The 20,837-nt window shown below is 48.1% G+C and overlaps 2 protein-coding genes across 3 annotated transcripts in view; one reads left to right on the plus strand and one right to left on the minus strand.

Annotated features, from left to right (window-relative positions):
* LOC144754647 (leucine-rich repeat-containing protein 18-like) overlaps positions 1 to 11,219 on the minus strand; it is a 30,016-nt gene extending 18,797 nt beyond the window's left edge. Inside the window, exons 1-2 of the mRNA XM_078642706.1 lie at positions 11,108 to 11,219; positions 1,475 to 1,712 (exon numbers count right to left, since the gene is read on the minus strand). Coding sequence (XP_078498832.1) covers positions 1,475 to 1,485 — 11 coding nt within the window. The 5' untranslated portion in view covers positions 1,486 to 1,712; positions 11,108 to 11,219. The remainder of the gene's footprint in view (positions 1 to 1,474; positions 1,713 to 11,107) is intronic.
* Positions 1 to 20,837, plus strand: part of WDFY4 (WDFY family member 4) — a 1,018,342-nt gene that overhangs the window by 830,900 nt on the left and 166,605 nt on the right. The gene's annotated exons all lie outside the window — the stretch shown is intronic.

Genomic DNA, 20,837 nt, shown 5'->3' on the forward strand with positions numbered 1-20,837 from the left:
CGCGCTCATCAATGTCAAGTTTGCAAGCCGTAGCGAAGAAAATCTTACTCCAGACCACCTCCGGGCGAGATTTCTCAATGCGGGTGGTCGTGGATGTCCGCTACCACTCCGGTTGAGAAAGCTTCCATTCCCTTTGAGGAGGCTGCTGCTTGAGTGCAATATCTACTCGAGCGTCAGAAAGAAGCAGCGCCCTCTAGCACTGCAGATGGTGCAGTTTGCACTGATTTTCCAATGTGGGAAAAACACCCGGAGCTAAAAATCTGTGCGAACTGCACGACCCACACACTCCGTCACTGCGGAACTCTTCATAGTGTGGTGAAGTTTTAGGGTCTAACTCCGCCCAGGCCTAATTACAATAGTTTGCAGACGGGAACATTTATTTGAATCTTGTATTGTCGTTAACGGAGTTATTTGGTGATAACATTTCTTTCTATGCACACACTGCCATGGAAGAAACTAGACACAATCTGTCTCAAGGGCAGCTGTCAGAGCTGCACACACAATCTCTGTCTCAAAGGCAGTTTTCTGATCTTCCTACACACTCTCTACCTCAAGGGCGGCTGTCAGAGCTGCACACACAATCTTTGTCTCAAGGGCAGCTGTCAGTGCTGTGCACACAATTTTTGTCTCAAGGGCAGCTGTCAGAGCTGCGCACACAATCTTTGTCTCAAGGGCAGCTGTCAGCCGCGCACACAATCTGTGTCTCAAGGGCAGCTGTCAGAGCCACACACACAACCCTGTTTCAAGGGCAGCTGTCAGGGCTGCCCACACAATCTGTCTCAAGGGCAGTTTTCTGATCTTCCTACACACTCTCTACCTCAAGGGCAGCTGTCAGAGCTGCGCACACAATCTCAGTCTCAAGGGCGGCTGTCAGAGCTGCGCACACAATCTTTGTCTCAAGGGCAGCTGTCGGAGCCGCGCACACAATCTTTGTCTCAAGGGCAGCTGTCAGAGCCGCGCACACAATCTTTGTCTCAGGGGCAGCTGTCAGAGCCGCGCACACAATCTCTTTCTCAAGGGCAGCTGTCAGAGCTGCGCACACAATCTCTGTTTCAAGGGCGGCTGTCAGAGCTGCGCACACAATCCCTTTGAGGAGGCTGCTGCTTGAGTGCAATATCTACTCGAGCGTCAGAAAGAAGCAGCGCCCTCTAGCACTGCAGATGGCGCAGTTTGCACTGATTTTCCAATGTGGGAAAAACACCCGGAGCTAAAAATCTGTGCGAACTGCACGACCCACACACTCCGTCACTGCGGAACTCTTCATAGTGTGGTGAAGTTTTAGGGTCTAACTCCGCCCAGGCCTAATTACAATAGTTTGCAGACGGGAACATTTATTTGAATCTTGTATTGTCGTTAACGGAGTTATTTGGTGATAACATTTCTTTCTATGCACACACTGCCATGGAAGAAACTAGATTTTGGAAGTCTACAGCAGGGTAGCTGTAATGGTAACTGTTTTGTTGGTCTGACTTACTTATTGGCCATGATGATTGGGAGGATCTTGTCGTTCTGGAACCCGCCTGTGGTGAACGAGGGCAGCTCTTAGGTCTGTCCTACGGCAGCTCTTTGGGTTGTGCTATGGCAGCAACGCTCTCGCATGTCAGGATTCTCGAGGTCTCATGTCTGACTCTGTTCCCCACGCCATTTTGTCCTGTTATCTGAGCCCTCAGCGTTCTGTTGAGAATGAAAGCTCTATGGAAGGTCATAGGGCCCTAGAAAGAGAAAAAAATTAAGAGATTAAGTACAAATGACCACATAGAGTATGCACCCTCTAGGAATCTGTCTCCTACTGCCTGTACCTCTTAGAATACTGCCAGGGATTCCTACGTCTGAACCCTGAGCTTGAGTATCAGATCATTCATCACACAGGTTGTGCTATGTGTTGTGTCAACATCCAGATGGTTTGCCCTAGTAACAGATGTTCAAGAGAATACTACATTATTCATGCCCTGTATATTGCCATCAGCCTGTACACCGTGTGTAAAGGACAGCTGTCCTAGTCTCTCACAGTCCCAATTTTAAGAGTGGCTGTCAGATCTTCATACAAAGTCTGTGCTTCAAGGGCAGCTGTCAGAGCTGTGCGCACAATCTCTGTCTCAAGGACAGCTGTCCGACCTTCCTACACCCTGTGTACCTCAAGAGCAGCTGTCAGATCCACGCACACAATCTCTGTCTCAAGGGTAGCTGTCCGATCTTTTCACACACTCTGTACTCCAAGGCCGGCTGTCAGAGCCAAACACGTAATCCCTGCCCCAAGGGCAGCTGTCAGAGCCGCACACACAATCTGTCTCAAGGGCAGTTTTCTGATCTTCCTACACACTCTCTACCTCAAGGGCAGCTGTCAGAGCTGCGCACACAATCTCTGTCTCAAGGGCGGCTGTCAGAGCTGCGCACACAATCTTTGTCTCAAGGGCAGCTGTCAGAGCAGCGCACACAATCTTTGTCTCAGGGGCAGCTGTCAGAGCCGCGCACACAATCTCTTTCTCAAGAGCAGCTGTCAGAGCTGCGCACACAATCTCTGTCTCAAGGGCGGCTGTCAGAGCTGCGCACACAATCTCTGTCTCAAGGGCGGCTGTCAGAGCCGCGCACACAATCTTTGTCTCAAGGGCAGCTGTCAGAGCCGCACACACAATCTCTTTCTCAAGGGCAGCTGTCGGAGCCGCGCACACAATCTGTCTCAAGGGCAGCTGTCAGAGCTGCACACACAATCTCTGTCTCAAAGGCAGTTTTCTGATCTTCCTACACACTCTCTACCTCAAGGGCGGCTGTCAGAGCTGCACACACAATCTTTGTCTCAAGGGCAGCTGTCAGAGCTGTGCACACAATTTTTGTCTCAAGGGCAGCTGTCAGAGCTGCGCACACAATCTTTGTCTCAAGGGCAGCTGTCAGCCGCGCACACAATCTGTGTCTCAAGGGCAGCTGTCAGAGCCGCACACACAACCCTGTTTCAAGGGCAGCTGTCAGGGCTGCCCACACAATCTGTCTCAAGGGCAGTTTTCTGATCTTCCTACACACTCTCTACCTCAAGGACAGCTGTCAGAGCTGCGCACACAATCTCTGTTTTAAGGGCGGCTGTCAGAGCTGCGCACACAATCTTTGTCTCAAGGGCAGCTGTCGGAGCCGCGCACACAATCTTTGTCTCAAGGGCAGCTGTCAGAGCCACGCACACAATCTTTGTCTCAGGGGCAGCTGTCAGAGCCGCGCACACAATCTCTTTCTCAAGGGCAGCTGTCAGAGCTGCGCACACAATCTCTGTCTCAAGGGCGGCTGTCAGAGCTGCGCACACAATCTCTGTCTCAAGGTCGGCTGTCAGAGCTGCACACACAATCTCTGTCTCAAGGGCAGCTGTCAGAGCCGCGCACACAATCTTTGTCTCAAGGGCAGCTGTCAGAGCCGCGCACACAATCTTTGTCTCAAGGGCAGCTGTCAGAGCCGCGCACACAATCTTTGTCTCAGGGGCAGCTGTCAGAGCCGGGCACACAATCTCTTTCTCAAGGGCAGCTGTCTCAGCCAAACACATAATCTCTGTCTCAAGGGCAGCTGTCAGAGCCGCGCACTCAATCTCTGTCTCAAGGGCAGCTGTCAGAGCCGCACACACAATCTTTGTCTCAAGGGCAGCTGTCAGAGCCGCACACACAATCTCTTTCTCAAGGGCAGCTGTCAGAGCCGCGCACACAATCTCTGTCTCAAGGGCAGCTGTCAGAGCCGCGCACACAATCTCCGCCTCAAGGGCAGCTGTCGGAGCCGCGCACACAATCTGTCTCAAGGGCAGCTGTCAGAGCTGCACACACAATCTCTGTCTCAAAGGCAGTTTTCTGATCTTCCTACACACTCTCTACCTCAAGGGCGGCTGTCAGAGCTGCACACACAATCTTTGTCTCAAGGGCAGCTATCAGAGCTGTGCACACAATTTTTGTCTCAAGGGCAGCTGTCAGAGCTGCGCACACAATCTTTGTCTCAAGGGCAGCTGTCAGAGCAGCGCACTCAATCTGTGTCTCAAGGGCAGCTGTCAGAGCCGCACACACAACCCTGTTTCAAGGGCAGCTGTCAGGGCTGCCCACACAATCCCTGTCTCAAGGGCAGCTGTCAGAGCCGCGCACACAATCTTTGTCTCAAGAGCAGCTGTCAGAGCCACGCACACAATCCCTGTCACAAGGGCAGCTGTACGAGCTGCACACACAATCCCTGTCTCAAGGGCAGCTGTCAGAGCTGCACACACAATCTTTGTCTCAAGGGCAGCTGTCAGAGCCGCGCACACCTTCTCTGTCTCAAGAGCAGCTGTCAGAGCTGCACACGCAATCTCTGTCTCAAAGGCAGTTTTCTGATCTTCCTACACACTGTCTACCTCAAGGGCAGCTGTCAGAGCCACGCACATAGTCTCTGGCTCAAGGACAGCTGCCCTAGTCCATGAAGGCACTGCATACCTTGCGTGCAGCTGTCAGAATCTCAAACAGACCGCTTCCTGTGTTACTCTCCAACAGGTCCACACGCTAAAAGTCTCCCATAGAGAGTTATTAGAGAATGTCGCACACATTCTGTGACCTACAAGCTCCCCTCACAGGCCCACAAAAATATATAGCTTGCAAGTTGGATACTCACACTTACAATGTGTGTCCTTCAGCCAAGTGCTGAAGTCCAGGATACAAGTGGGCGGCTTTCAGAGAGTCACACATGCACCATTCTTCTACTTGAGTTAGTTGTGCTTCCCACATAAGGCTTCATAGAGCCCAAGGAGGGCAGATTTGTGTGTATGGTATTTGAGTTACAGTAGAATCCCTACCATATCTCACAAGTTTCATTCCTAGTCATGGGGATAGGAAAGTCTTACATCCATGCTCCTCCCTCTGGAGAACATGATCTCTGTCTCAGTATCTTTAACATCCTTACAGTCCGCATTAAACAGTGTTAGCTCGTTTTGTGCGACCAGTATCTGTGATCGTTACTTATGTTTGGTATAACCTCTGTCTGTTCATCTACTGGTCACTCTACACTGCCAGGAATTATAAATAATGTAACTCTGCATTCAATGGAACCCTTTGTGTTGTAAGGACCAGCCAGCATCTGTCTTCGATCACTAAAAATCCTAGAAAAATGGGTGTAGTATGTGGAATCCTGTAGCTTGAGATGTCCAGGGCTGAATTTGTCTTTGCACAGATTGTTTGCCTCGTCTTCCCTGTCTCCATAGCAGTGCATGCTTTGGCTAGCCATTGAATAACACAAAAGCGGCTAATAGTAATGCATACTTAGGAATGACAGAAGTGTGAAGGAGTTGTTATAATTTTACAATGCAAACGTTGGCTGTATGCTAGCCTACGCGCTACAAAGAGTTTGTGATGAATTTACACTTTCTATCAGTGAAATCCTCAAAGTAGAATCCGATTTAAACACGTAGACAGGGTCCTCCTAATAGTTGCCACGTTTCTCAGTTCGATAGCAGGCTGGGGATGCATAGAGTGAATATACCTCTAATGAGGAGAACCCAGAAATGATGTTCCAGCAATGAGAAGTGCAAAAAGTACAACTGATGGACAGAATGTTGAACAATGTCAAACATTCACCCCAGTACAGAGATCTGGTCCTTAATCCATCATTTTTTGCTCCCTGTGTCATTACAGCTTGAACCCAGCCATATGCAAAACAGTCTTCACCCTGTTCCTCATGGGAACAGTCCAGCCCGAACTGCCAGGCCAGGTCCTTTCTGGACTGGAAACAAGCATCCTGGGACCGGTTTCTGGGTAACAGCCCTCATCAAACAGGCTAGCTTGACTCCAATGGCATGGAGAGCACGGGACCCATGTTTGGGCATACCCGTCCCACTCGGGTTGACAAATGCAAAAAGAATTATTGATGGACAGAATGTTGAACAATAGCAAACATTCAGCCCAGTATAGAGTTCTGGGCCTAATCCACTGGGTTCAAGCTAGGCTGGCTCATATGGGGTGATGCCTTAAAACAAGTCCCAGGATGATTGTTTCCAGTCCAGGGAGAACCTGTCTTGTCAGTTTGAGCTGGACTGTTCCCATGAGGAACAGGGTCCAGACTGATTTACATACAGCTTGGTCTGAACTGGGGTGGCGTAGTGAGCAAAAGAACAATGGATTTAACCCAGAGCTCTTGACTGGGGGTGAATGTAATTTGCTCTGCATTCTGTCCATAATCTGTGTGTCTTTTGCAATCCATGAGAAGGGCACGTTGTGAGACTATCCCTCTCAACAGGAGGACATTTAGAAGGAATATTGTGCCACAGAAATGGCCAGAAGGGAGGTTCCATTCATGAAGAGGGCACATGGGGGGGATTGTTATATCTCTATTTCTACATACAATGAATGATCTATCCCTGAAGATGCAACAGAAAGAGTAAGGACCATCTTGGTGGTGGGGGGTGGGAAGAGTCACAATGTTGGAATGGGCCATCGCTGAGTGTCCTGCAGGGGAGTTATGGTTCTTCCATGGTGATACTGTAGGAATAAATATTAGGAACCTCTGCTGGACACTAATTGCGCCCAATGTTGTTTAAGGGCCTGGAGAGCAGAGAATACTATAAGATGAAGAACACCCAGGACGTTACCGGAAAGTCGTGGTGCCCTTTGGGAACGTCACATCCCCTGTCCTTCTCTGGGAGAGAAGCTGGCTGTGCAAAGTACTGTGGAGCAGGGGTTGGTGCATTGTATCATGGGTTGGTGGGGAGTGGGTGAGTATGTCCTTCAAATGCTGCCATTTACACGTTTTCGATTCATTCCCCTTTTCAATTAAAGTCCATGTTTTTCTCATGGAAGAGGGAGTAGGAACAGAGACAGTCTGTCATAAGGCTTGAGGAGTTGTCACTGAATTAATTCCTGGCTCTTCTATCTGCAAAGCAATTTGTTTTCGTTTTCAAACGACAATATTTGATGTCGTGGGGGATACACTCGTTCTCTTTTCACACCCTTACCATCTGCGTGTCCATCTTTGAAAAGTTCATGGCTGGGGACAATAAGTTTCGCCGTGCTTCGAATTTGAACATTATAAACTTCCACATTAGAAGTGATTAATAATCAGTAATGCTGCAGTTGTTTATCAGTTGCCATCCGGCACCCAGAAGCAGCAAATTCCGTCAGGTACTCTTTACCAAAGCTCATGTTTACTTACTGTCAGGGTGGACCCGGGCCAAGCGTGTCACATAACTGCGATAAGAAGAGAAACCAATAGTGACCAGGAAGCTAACCAAGCGTTGCCGCTCAGAGTAAGAGATTGGTCACTGCTCAGTGAGTAATGACATCAAACCCTTGTATGTGGTTACAGGTGTGTCTTTCACCCACGCCTTTTTTGTTACATCACATCCTTTCTCCTGGGGTACAGCAGCGCGTTTCACTTTACCCTCCAAGAGTTGCAGCATTGTCTCTTTCCCCTAAATTTACCTCTTTGGGGGTTATAATGACGGATCTGACACACCACTGGCTTTATTTAGCAGTCCGGTGTTTGAAATCGAAAAAATAGAAGTGCAGGGACTCTGTACCAGAGTAAATGTTTGTTTCTGAGAAGTGCTGGTACTTTACAATTAAAAGGATTACATAGAGAAGTGCTGGTACTCTCCATTTCCAAATAAAAAAGTTCCTGTAGTCACTTCCGGACAGTATTTGCCCATTTAAAGCACGGAGTACTGACTCTCCTGGACTTCCTCGCCTTCACTGGTGACTGCAGCAGCAGCCGGCTCCCCCACCACACACCTTTGTGAGAGTTGCAAAAGAGGCTTTTACTCGCCTGTCTCCAGCTCACAGCGTCCCCTCACTGTCCCCTTTAGTTCAGCGGTGCTTTCATTCAGTCACGTTGTAAGTTACAGCAGCACATCTGCGGGAGAATCTGAAATTCCCTCACACGCTCTTTCTCTCTTCCCTTCAGGCCCGGCTCCAGGAATTTTTAATTGGGTGGGCCAAGGACGCATTTGGGTGGGCCACTGCGGGCTCGATTTGTCGCATATATGTCTAGGCAGGCCTGCTTCAGGGCCCTCCTTTACCTCTTCTTAGTCTTACAAGGCCCAGTAAAACTCACTTTTTTCCAAATCTCTTTTTAATGTTATCATTCACAAAAAGTGTTTTTTCTATGTAATGTTCCTTTGATGGGAAGAGGAGGTTTCTGAGGTGGGAGTATCAGGCAAGTGACACTTCTCCGGCTGCCTCTGTGTGAGCCTTCAGGGAGAATCCCTCTTCATTACTACCTCCACCTGACTACGGACTCTTCAACGCACTCCCTTACAAGCTTGATTAGCCACTATTCCTCTCCAGTGCACCTTATCTCAAAGATGACCTTGGGCCCCGCCGCATGTCAGGCACCATCTCCCGGTAAAAACATTAGTAAAATCACCTTCATACTTAAAACATTGAATAGAGCAATAAATATAATTAGCACGCACTTTAAAGTATGTTCCACAGTGGCCCTTATGGCCCGACTGCTAATTAAATAAACAAAAACAGAAAGGCCATGACAGGGCCGGCTTCAGCGCTGATGCAAAAGTCTTTTTTGGAGCTGCACCAAAAACCTCTTTCTCCATAAATACCTTTACTACCACCTTCCAACAGTGTACCTCATCCGTCCATGCCCCCCTATTGACCTCTTCCTCGGATCCCCTCACTGCCACACGCCACAAGTGCCCCTCATCTCCCCATAGCCCCTCCCCTTTATGACCTCCTCCTCGGATTCCCTCACTGCCACCCTCCCCCAGTGCCCCTCGTCTCTCTGTAGCCCCTCCCCCTCATGACCTCCTCATCAGACTCCCTCAATACCACCATCCACCGGTGCCCCTCATCTCTCCCTAGTTTCCTCCACCCCATGACCTCCTCTTCGGATTCCCTCACTGCCACCCTCCACCAGCGCCCCTCATCTCTCTGTAGCCCATCCCCCTCATGACCTCCTCCTTAGACTCCCTCACTACCACCCTCTACCAGTGCCCCTCATCTCTCCCTAGCTTCCCCCTCCACCCCATGACCTCTTCCTCGGATTCCCTCACTGTCATCCTCCAACAGTGCCCCTCATCGCTCCATAGCCCCTCCCACTACCTCCTCCTCGGATTCCCTCACTGGCACCCTCCACCAGCGCCCCTCATGTTTACGTATCCCCTCTCTCATATGCATTTAATTTGTTGTATAACGCTGCTCATATCAATGTAGTGTGTGTCAGTACTTTACACCACGCACACACTTACAGAGACAATGAATCATGCAAGTATGTAAATCAGTCTACAGGGAATGTCACATAAGCCAATGAGGATTACAAGGTGTAGGAATCATAGGTCATTCATTCTGGTGTAGTATATTTTAAGAGGGTTTGGTCTGGGGAAACACAACCTTAGGATTTAAAGAGTATTCCATGGGGGTCAGCTTTACTGATAAAAATGTATATCTGCCCAAACATACTCATTTTAGCAACATTAGAATAATGAAAAGACTAGGGAAGTTCTAACTATATCACAAAACAAAAAAAGCGAAGTTCTAATTATACCATTCATGTTTGTTTGCAGCTCTTTGGTGGCAGTTCGTTGTTCACTGCCTTTTGTTAGGATTGTAACTTCTGAAGTAACACAAGGATCTCTGTGACAAAGGCAGTAACCCACTGAGCTATCCACATAAAATACAGTGCGTCTGCATCTAAAAAATACTAACAGACAAACGATTGCTTTAAAGCAGGATCATTAATCACCAACTTTATCTGGATATTGCCATTTTGTATTGTTTTATTGTTGACCAGCATCGGCTATGATGAAATGATAAAAACTGTTTAAATGAAGCACATACGAAGTAGGCGTCCTGCTGGGCCTGTGCAGATTTTAAAAATAATTTTTTTTTGTAACACATTCTCTTACCTACTCCATTAGTCATATTTTGTGTCACAGCCTTATGTGATAAGCAGCTGCAGGGGTCAGGGGGTGACTAGGAATAAACAGACCACTTTCCGCTGCGCTGCATAGAAAAAGAAATATCAACGCAGCAGGACAGTAGGCAAAGGTTACCAAAGGTTACCGTTGTCAAAGAAAGGATTTGTCCCCTTTCACCATGCAGAGATGAAGGGGTGAAAAAAGTAAACAAAGCCTAATTAACATGTTAATGGTCTTTTAAAGACCTGTTAAGTACTTTGGTGCGGCTGCGATAATCTTAAACTGTGTGTGTGTGTGCGCCCGGGAAGCTGTCACACACGACCTGCGCGTTGCGCCTGCCTTCAAGCCCTCACTGCGAGGGCCAAGGCTCCTGTTTGGGTGGGCCAGGCACATCGTTGGGTGGGCCGGGCCCACCCGGCCCACCCGCTAGAACCGGGCCTGCTTCCCTTATTAAGACATATGACTTGTCCCTACACTCCTGTATAGCCACCCTCCCCGGAATATAGTACAGCGCACATCACGTACTGGTAGGTCACCATTTTTGGGGTACCCGGCTATCTCGACTATTATTACCACCTTTCCATTTACATAAACAGCTCTCCTTTAACCGCCGAGCTTTACACTATGTTATTATCTACATTCCCGAGCTCCATAGTTTCACAGGTCCACGAGTAGGCAGCTCGTCCAGCTAAGGTTTTCGCTTGGCATTCTGGTACTTGTAGTCCTGTTTTGTGATTCCATTATAAGTGCATGAGCCATAATCCAAAGAATTAACAGGATATTGTACTCACGCTAACAGCAGGGTAATTTAAGATCTCAGACATCCTCTTGGCAACCTCTGGGGTATACCCCTTTCTCCAAATACCTTTCTCCTTAATTACCGCCTACCTCATCTCCTTCACTGCTCGATGCACCTCTATTTATTTATTTTAAAAGTTTTATATGGCGCTAACTTGACCCGTAGGTATCAGAGCACTTTACATACACACTGTAAAAAAATTGAAGGAAATTGCATTACATAGTCTGTTTCATGCCCCGCTCTTTCTCATTTCCAAGTCCCACCAGGCTATTCCAGACTGGCCCTTATTGCTCCATCTCTCAGTGCTTATCGCCCCAGCCTCCTTCCCTCCCATCTCCCTCACACCTCGGTCCTGAAGAACTTTATCTCTCCAGACTGTGCCCCTCGCCCTCTCTCTGCCAGCAGTCGGGGCCGCTGAGGTGTTTCGCGCGCCCGGGGCCGGTCGGTTGCTATAAACTCACCGTGTGTTTGCTGTGGGCTTGAGTTCCTTCTCACGGGGAAGCCTCTGCAGCGAGCGCGGGAATTGAATGAAGTTTGCAATGTTTACGTGAGGGTTTTCGGGCCTGACCGCGGCCGGCAGCAGCCAGGGCGTTCCTATCCTGTCCAATCTCCTGCCACGGAGATCTGGCGGCTAGATTTACACCAGGCAACCGGTGTGTACAGAGAGGGCCGGGGCCGCGGCGAGCGCGAGCCGCGGCCTGTATCCAGGAGACGCGCGCAGGCCGCCCAAACACAGGAAGTGGGGCGCGAGGACGGGAGGGGAGGCGCACCTGACGTATTGGGGTCGGAGGGCGCGAGGGACATATATTATGTCACGAAGAGGGGGCGCGAGGGACAAGGAGATTAATGCGGAGAGGGGGGCAGTATATCAACGAAAGGCTGCAAGGGATGCAGGGTCGGGCTGGTATGTAGGGAAATACGCCATGCCAAAGGGGCTGGTCTGACAGGCCAGTGTGTGGACGGTTTTCTGGCTTACTGACATCCAATTTTATGGTCTGGAGGGTTTCTTTTCAAGTGATGATTCTCAGGATATTACCACAAACATTGCCTACAGCAAGTAGAAATGCGTGCACTCTTCCACACTATGCAAAACACCAATAGATAATTTCTTTACACGTTTAAAACTCCCTTGATTTTCAACTTTTGAAAGGTGCCCCACTTTTTAGTTATCTGATTTCGGGGAAGGGCATAATAGGAATGATACAGAATGTCATGAAGGAAGAGGGCGAGAAAGACGCATACAATATTATGAGGCGGCAAAGTAGGCACATAACATGCAAAGAGGGAGGACAAGAGAAACGTCCACTGAATACAGTGAATGTATATTGTAAAGATGACCATCCGAAGCCTTAGGATGCGGCTGTCCAACACTGGTTTACTGTCACTGCATTTGTATAGCGCTTTACCATCCATTTCGAGGCACTGGAGAGTATTATCAGCTGGGTAGAAGGCTACAACAGGAAATTGATTGGGTGGAAGGATATTGTACTTCCAATGAGGGCTGTATGGGAAGTGTTTTGGTGTAATGCATGAGTAATCCGAGTGGTGCTCTTATCCTGTTCACAGGCTCCACAGGGCGAGGGGCAAAAGATGACTGAGAAATGGAGTGTGTGAGGTTTGCCTTAGTCGGCTACTAAGAGTTACTCCCAGCTCTTATATGGAGTTTTTGTGATTACCAACCCTTCAGTTCACATCTGATCGATCCAGAAAGGGGAGAGGGCTGTTCACCTTCACACCTGGGGGTTCTGAACTCCAAGAGACCACCCGCATTCCTATATTGGTTGCTGCCCTTCACCCTGAATACTCTTTAACAGCAGAGCTTCCATTGACTCCTCATGGGGGTAACTGCCTCGCTGGGGCACATCTTTCGTATTTGGAGGTACAGGCTTTTTTTGTATCCTTTGGCGATGTTTTCTGCCCCCGGTGTAGATCCCATGCTCATTTTCAGAATGATGCTTTGTGCCTACACTAGGGCGTGTGGTGGAAGTCCTGCCTTGCATATCCGAGTGCCCTGCTCAAGGGATACATGCCTTGGAAACTGTAGTTTATCACTTGAATATCAGCTTGCATACTTTATCTTACCCCTCTCCCCCCACCCCCACCCCCTGGCATGTAATCCTTCCAGGGAAACACACGTCACACAAATTAGGCTAACCCTTCCATCAGTTCATGTGCTATAGGTGCCCACTTGACCTTGTAGGACATGTGAAAGGGCGCACCATCATTAAGGTACATTGGTAATGTTGATAAATTGTATTTTCTGCTTGGACTCAGATAGGCCGCGCTTTGTCGTTTATTTGAGCAACTCTTACACAATTGGAGAAGGGGTTGGTGCTTTGTGTTGTAGTGGGTTGTGGAGTAGGAGGTTCCCATTAACTGTCGCCACAGGGAGTGGCTGTCCCATTGAGAGACATGTGGGCTGCATCAGTGGTGAATAGAATTAGGGTGTTGGCAATTGCCTACCGGTGGAGTATCTGCAGGGCTCTTCTTCACACTTGGGCATGAAGCATGTGAGAGGAGTGTGCCTCACCTCGGGAATCAGAATCTCTTTTGGGGAAGAGCATGTAATTGCGACCTCGGGCCAGATCTACCATCTCCATTATCAAGACCGTGATGTGCAATGTGTCCACTGACTGATGTTCAGATTGGAATACAATTTATCGTTGAACCTGTGAAGAAATAGGTCAAACAGCAAATTGTCTATTTGCAGAAGGTCGTAATATGACATGCTCATGAACATTAATTAGGCAGGTCACAATTTGTGACTCTCTCTGACTGTGCTGTCAATGCAGAGATGGAGGCCTGCTAGGCACAGAAATACTTCTTTCCCTACAGTCATTATCCCAAATGTGAAACATTTTTTGAAAAGCAACCCAGGACATTAAAAAAATGTATTTCCCTTTGTAGGAGACATTGTGGAAGGTGGTTAAAGGGCGAAGAAGGCGGTGTTCCTCTTGACCACTGTCTGCCTCAAATGTGGCCTCCGATACAATTACCAAAGACGAATCACTCTAACTGGGGCAGTTTCCCTTTTGTCAATTACCATCCCAACTTGGAGGGCCAAATGTGAACAAACCCCTCAGAAAGTTGCAACCCCTGGGATTTGAAAAATCAAAGGGTTTACAACCCCAAATCGCTTTTTAAAATGTAAAAAAAAACCTTTATGAATCAGAAAAGTATTTTTTGCAAATCATGACTGGGGGGACGCATGAAGAGCCCCCCGTCATATTTGCGATTCAAAAAGAGATGCATCAAAAGTTTGTACCACAACTGTATTGGGGTGATGAATAGGTGCAGGCAAAATCCCCCAGTGGAATTTCGTGTTACTCTTCTAAATCAAAATTTCCCAAATTATGTCATTACGTCTCATCACATAAATATGCACCCATTTGTGGCAAAATGATAGCCGAGAAACAATATGAATAACCAGAACGTGAGGGCCATTATCAGTGATAGTTGTGTTTGTCATGCTATGTATTTAGCATGAAATGCATCCTTGAGTCAAAAATTGATGGGGACCACATTTTGCACTAAAACATAGCACTACATGATAGATTTGCATTTCTTGTAATTTTCTTCAAGTTTTGCATAATTACACAAAAGCAAATTATGCCAATTCCACACTCCCCCAATGGTAACTGTATTGCAAATGGGAAGCTGTCCCATCAATGAACCATCTTTGTTATGTAAATAAGTATTTTGACAGAAATAGTGGTAAGAGTCTATATTGGATGACCAATATTCACTTTTTTATCATTAACATAAACTATCTGCAAAACATCTTTAGTAAATACTAGGTCTGGTTCACAAATGAATATCTTTGTGAAAAAATATATTCCATCCTCTATTGAAATGCTACAAAATGTCACCCAATCTCCTTCTGAGTTAGTGTATATGGTGACACGTTTCTATACTTTGTAAATCTTTTGCATCCATTTTTATGCATGAAACACTTTTCAATCACCTAATAAATACATCAGTTGTATATGTAGTGCCTAATAAAGTGCTATACCATGCTAAACCATGTTGAGTGCGTAGATAGTCAAATTACTAGAAGACTCTTTCTCCCTCTCTTCCATTATCCCTCACTCCTCCTTCTCGTTCTGTCCTTCCTGCATGAGTTACCTACATAAGAAGTGCATATATTTATAGTGAGGTGTGGCACCTGCCATTCCAACAGCATCATGGCCAACCACAGAATCCATTGAGGTCTCTGAGCCTTGCTTCAAAGAGGAAACTGAATTTCCACATACTTCACCCTCATACCAGCATTACAATGGATCAGCAGAATGTACCTTCTACTGTTCTATAGGTTGCATTGTAAACAAAGGCAGCGACCACTGACGATAAATCACTGCATTACTAGGTCTAGTCGGTACTACTCAGTCCCTGAGAATTTTTTGATTCCGCAAGGGATACCGTTCGTCCCCGTTCTGCCTATCTTTCATCTTCTAGGCTCATGAAGAACTTCTCACACTAAGCAGGAGAGGTAGTGCTTAGGGGTCCTCTCCCGGAATAGCAGGGAGAAGATCTCAAGGTACCTAAAAACTGTTGAGTGTACCCTGGGAAAATCTACACTGCTTTCCACACTCATTGGAAAAATGGCAGGAGTTCTTTTCATCCCGGTTGTCAACTTTCAGCCCACAGCTCAAGCTAAAAAACACAGATTCCCTCTTTCTCTCTCTTTCTTTTCATTCTTCTAATAGCATTCGATTTTGACATCTCACAGACCAAAATAGCCATAATATCAGGCAGTGCACACAAACTTTCCTTATAATCTGCCTTTCTTGCCTTGTCAGTAGCACCTGGTTAACCCTCCAAAATATGTAGCACACTGGTTAGGTCGTAAAGGGACACTGCGCTTGCTGGAATTGTTCTGTGTGTTAGTGAAGGCGATGGAAACCTTTTCCACTAAATAAAAATCCCTACTAATGTCTTTGTCACTGCTTGTTCGTAATGTCCTTCATACTTCCTAATAGGCTGCTTCAGAGCACGTTTGGGTAGAAATCCGGTTGGGGCAAACAGCGTAAAAGCATTCACAGGTTTTTAGTCCTCGGAATGCATTCATAAAAAGGAAATTTCCTTTGGCGTTTGTTAAAAACTACAGAGTTCAAGGTGGCCATAATATCAGCTTACTTTTTGTGGCTCATTTGAGGAGGTCGCTTCTGTTGCTGACCCCCTTCACACCTCTGAAGCCCTCTTTGGTTTTGTGGCCCTTGTGCACATTCACCCTCATTCTACCTCATAAATTCCTTAGGACCCGGATCCCCCAGCATGCTCCCCGCTCCCACCCGCCACCTGAGACCCCCATTAAATCATCAACAGAGATTTGCCTGGGTGTAAAACGGCCATGTTTATTCTTTGACACTTCATAAACATGACGATGCATTTCAAATTCATTATTCACAGTTATATCAACATAATTTTATTATTTATCAACATAATTTTATTCTTGTCTTTTTCTCTCTTCTTCAGCAAGATTCTCATCCTCCAGCACTAAGGGGCCATCCAGCTCGCATCTTCCCTGCCGAGCATCCACGCAGGTGCATCCACGCACCTGCGCCCATGAGGATTGGGCCCCAAACCTCTGATCCTTGTCCGTTCTCACCAGGGGCCCGCCCTCCGACCACCAGGCTGCCCAGGGACCCAGGAGGCTCGTAACCTGTCGCCCTAGCCTCCCCAGCCGGGGTCATATTTTCCACCGGGGAGCTTACCGTCTCCCCCCCTCAGTGCTGACCTAGGGAGTACGCAAGGCGGACTTCCGTCCATTCCGTCGGTCAATTTTACTGTTACAAGGTCTTTCTACCGTAACACGCCCTCTAACTACTGAGCTGAAGGGACGGGTGGGTGGGAGTTAAATTAGAAAAGGCGGGAAGCGGGAGAGGACGCCTCCGCGACCAGCAACCGGTCCGGTGGAACAGAGGGCTAAGAGACAGAGGTCACTGCCCCCGGGCCCTAAATAGGTCCCCTGTCCCCGCCCTCTGTCCCACCGGAAACGCGTCACAGGATGCACCGGAAGGGCTTACGCGGCCGGCCACCCCATTGGGTGGACCAGCCGCCAGGAACTCTAGCCGAGGTAGGAGCGGGGGCCGGGGGGCCGGGTCCTAAGTGCGCGCTCGTTTAGGCTTGCGCTTGTCATAGGACCCGGATCCCCCAGCATGCTCCCCGCTCCCACCCGCCACCTGAGACCCCCATTAAATCATCAACAGAGATTTGCCTGGGTGTAAAACGGCCATGTTTATTCTTTGACACTTCATAAACATGACGATGCATTTCAAATTCATTATTCACAGTTATATCAACATAATTTTATTATTTATCAACATAATTTTATTCTTGTCTTTTTCTCTCTTCTTCAGCAAGATTCTCATCCTCCAGCACTAAGGGGCCATCCAGCTCGCATCTTCCCTGCCGAGCATCCACGCAGGTGCATCCACGCACCTGCGCCCATGAGGATTGGGCCCCAAACCTCTGATCCTTGTCCGTTCTCACCAGGGGCCCGCCCTCCGACCACCAGGCTGCCCAGGGACCCAGGAGGCTCGTAACCTGTCGCCCCAGCCTCCCCAGCCGGGGTCATATTTTCCACCGGGGAGCTTACCGTCTCCCCCCCTCAGTGCTGACCTAGGGAGTACGCAAGGCGGACTTCCGTCCATTCCGTCGGTCAATTTTACTGTTACAAGGTCTTTCTACCGCCACAAAGGTGACCAGGGCCCACAGGTCCGTCACCTTCCCCACCAGCGCTCCATGAAAGACCTACAGTCTCTAATCCCAGTATCCGTAGCAGTGTGTGCTAACTGTACTCCCTCTTTATGATACATCACCTCACCGTAAACCATTAGGTGTGGAATGTGCCGCGGGCGGCCCTTCACTGAGCACAACCCGGCCCATTCCCCCATTGAGCCGCCTCCCTCGAGACATTCCAGGCTCTTGGCCGCGCTCCGTGCCCTTCCTTGAGATCTCTCAACTCACCAAATTTCATCAATGTGACGCAAGTGGCCCTTCACTGAGCTCGACTTGGCCCATTGCAAGTGGGTCGGTTCACCGAAACCCTCCCGGCTCCTGGCTGCACCTGGGGCCCTCTGCCCTGCGTGGTGTCGCCCGACAGGCATACTCATTCAGCAGCGCCTCATTGGCCGCCAGGCTCTCCAGTGACTCTCCCCTCTCGACAGGGCACACTAATGCACAGGAGAAAAACAGCAAATTCAGACATAGTCATGACGAAATCGTAACCCTTGTGCACCCGTCACTCATGCTCGATATGTGGCAAAACAAACTGACCACCCGCATGCCTAGTAACCACATTGGGGCACCATATTATCATCCAGCCTCAGGATCCCGCCAGGTACGGTGTGAGAAATACCACCCCCGCGTTCAGCCGGACACAGTACTGTGTTGGACTTATTACCATTATGAGTCATGACCCCCCCATGTCCCAACTAAAATTACAGCGGGATCCGTCAGGTAGTAATGAGATACATGTCTTTAACAGGTAACTATGACCTCACGGGTTCGGGCTGGCCCCGCCCAATCGTCACTACCTGCCAGTAGCATACAAAATGCGACCCGATAGTTCCGGTCAACCCACCAACATTGCACAGGGGCCTACCGACATACGAAATGGCATGCAGTCCTGCGTACACCTTGCATGCATGGAGCACTGCCGAGCAAAGCCACGCGGTGCACGCACATCTCAGGGGATCTATTTGTAACGCTTTTATTGTGAGACAGGGGCTGTATTATTAAACACGACTCTCCTAACACTGGAATTCCCGGCCGTGCCATTTGTCGTCCCTAGAACCGCGAGTTTTGTTCCCCTATTCAGTTACTAAATACGAATAAGTATTATATTATGTTTGCGCGAAAAAATTCCTCGCGCATACCCAGGAGCTCAGAGAGCTGCTGTCCACTGTATTTACCACCAGTTCGATTTATAATGCCAACCCGGCGCTCTTCGAAGACTGAACACGATTTTATTTTCGAAGTTGTGTTTGTACTAAGGGTATACATGGACCTATCACGCTACGGGAGTCTTGTTAAGGACTGTACACTGCGGCATTTATCCGTTATTAGTTTTAGGCCTAAAGTGGTGTTCGTACTAAGGATAACGCAAGGGGCTATGACGCTACGGGAGTCTTGTTAAGGACTATTCACTGGGTATTTATCCGGTTATCAATCTGGGAGGTGGACGACCATGTCCATGTTACACTTACCCCCCTGAATGTCACTCCCCTAGTTATAATTCTGTCTGAAGATTAAACCGGCCTTTTTCGGTCTGATAAGGATGGGGACTAGGGCCAGTATTGTTCGATTAAGTGGTCTCTGGTATGCCCTTTTGTTTACCATTAAACTTGCACCGGGCACTTTCTAACCGGCAAAAGGCTGTGTAATGGTGTCGTACCCTACCCCTTTTCATTTATCAAAACAGCTAAGCCTCGCGCCACAGTTCCGGCCTGTTGGCAGAGGCATAAGTTGCCAGCTTTCAAACCTTGCAAGTTCGCAAGTAAGTGAGTAGGGTAAGAGTGCCGAGCCGCCTTCGCCATTGTGCCTGAGTGTAACAGGCACTTCATTATCATTGCATACCAATATCTCATAACATTGGTGCATCGCATCACCAACACTACCTGTATGTACCACGGCCCCCCAACCCCCGAGTAGGCCACCAGTCCATGCTGGTTTAAGGTGCGCCATCAGCAACATCGATTCTGCATCCGCCTCGTGACTGTGCGCTGATGAGAGATTACATTTATTTAAGCCCCCAGAGCTTCAAGGGGCATAAAATGTGTGTATATTTAACTGTGGTTTTTAACACGTTTTAACTGTCTCAGATCACTCGGTTCATATCATAGTGGTGAGAAACGACCTCCTGAAATACATCACTAATGTAAACGCAAAGCCCTTGAGGACGGTCGTGATGTATTAGCTTTCAGGTCCACTGTGTGTACGTTTTTCTTCAAACAAGACCGCTGCTTTGAAGGCTGTTGCCTAAGGGGTCCATCATATTCATTCGCATCTACCTAGCTAATGCCTTAAAGTCATTTAGTGAGCTAGGAGCAAGAACAAGTCGTTTGTGATTTGTGGAAGGTACTGCAACCCTACCGGGCTGGGCCCCCAATTAGAAATGTGAGGCTCGTTGTTGTCAGAGATATCTGTCTGAAAAAGGAAAACACTACTGAAGCATGTTTCCTTTAGCACAAGTTTTGTACAACGGGACAAAATCATAAATGCAGACACTTTTCTCTTATCACAAACAAATACAGCACCCTTAAAATTGTGTAGTTTGCTCTCCATGCAGGTAAGAGCCTCAGTCTCCCCCAGGGGTAGTTAGCGCTATTGAAATATCTTCATAAAATACAAAAAAACAACCACAGTACCATACTCTGTAATGAAAGTGCTTAAAACCAATTATTATGAGTGGCAACCAAAGTACGTGTCCCCCTTATTACCAGGTTTGTGCTGTGCTCATCCAACCTTGAAAATACAACCAGTGCCTGACCAGGTGATGCCGAGAAACGTGATTGATTAGGGAATTTCTCCTTAGCATGGATCTAGAAAGTCTATGAACCAATGGTGCCAGGCAGTGACTAGACCGCATCAAGTTGCACTATTGCAGTGTACTTCCCCTTGTGCGCCTCATTTAGACATGTTCTCCGCACTTCCCTCTTCAGATAAAGGAATTCATCCCCGCCCTACTTCTCCTTGTTTGGTAAGAGCCGCCACAGAATGTACACTCAACACACAGGCAGCCACGGGGGAAATCGGGACACACAGAGCTTTAACACATTTGTTTTAAAACGCTACAATGGCTTTTTATTCCTGCTCATTGTTAGACTAGCCGACCCTAAAGGTCAACTGACAGCTGGTACCAGGCCCCTACAGATAACGTAAGCATGCGTATACCCCAGCGTACCTTCGGGCTGAACAACAGATGTCTAATCAAAGGTAATGTTAAACGGTAAAGGCATGGGACGAAGAGGTAATAATTTTCCAGTGTACACAAGTAGCATTTGCACCGCCTAAATCTCGTCAACCGGCAATGCAAAGCTGTGCAGGGTTAAAAGGTTATCTTTCCCTCCATGCATGAAGATAGAGGGAAGTGGCTCAACCAATATCCGGACTAAAAATTACGTACTCATTATTCCATATGAAATAGGACGCATTTTCCGTGTCATAAATTCTAGAGCAGAGGTTAGG

This window comes from Lissotriton helveticus, chromosome 5_1 (genome assembly GCF_964261635.1).
Source record: "Lissotriton helveticus chromosome 5_1, aLisHel1.1, whole genome shotgun sequence".
NCBI classification, from domain to species: Eukaryota; Metazoa; Chordata; class Amphibia; order Caudata; family Salamandridae; genus Lissotriton; species Lissotriton helveticus.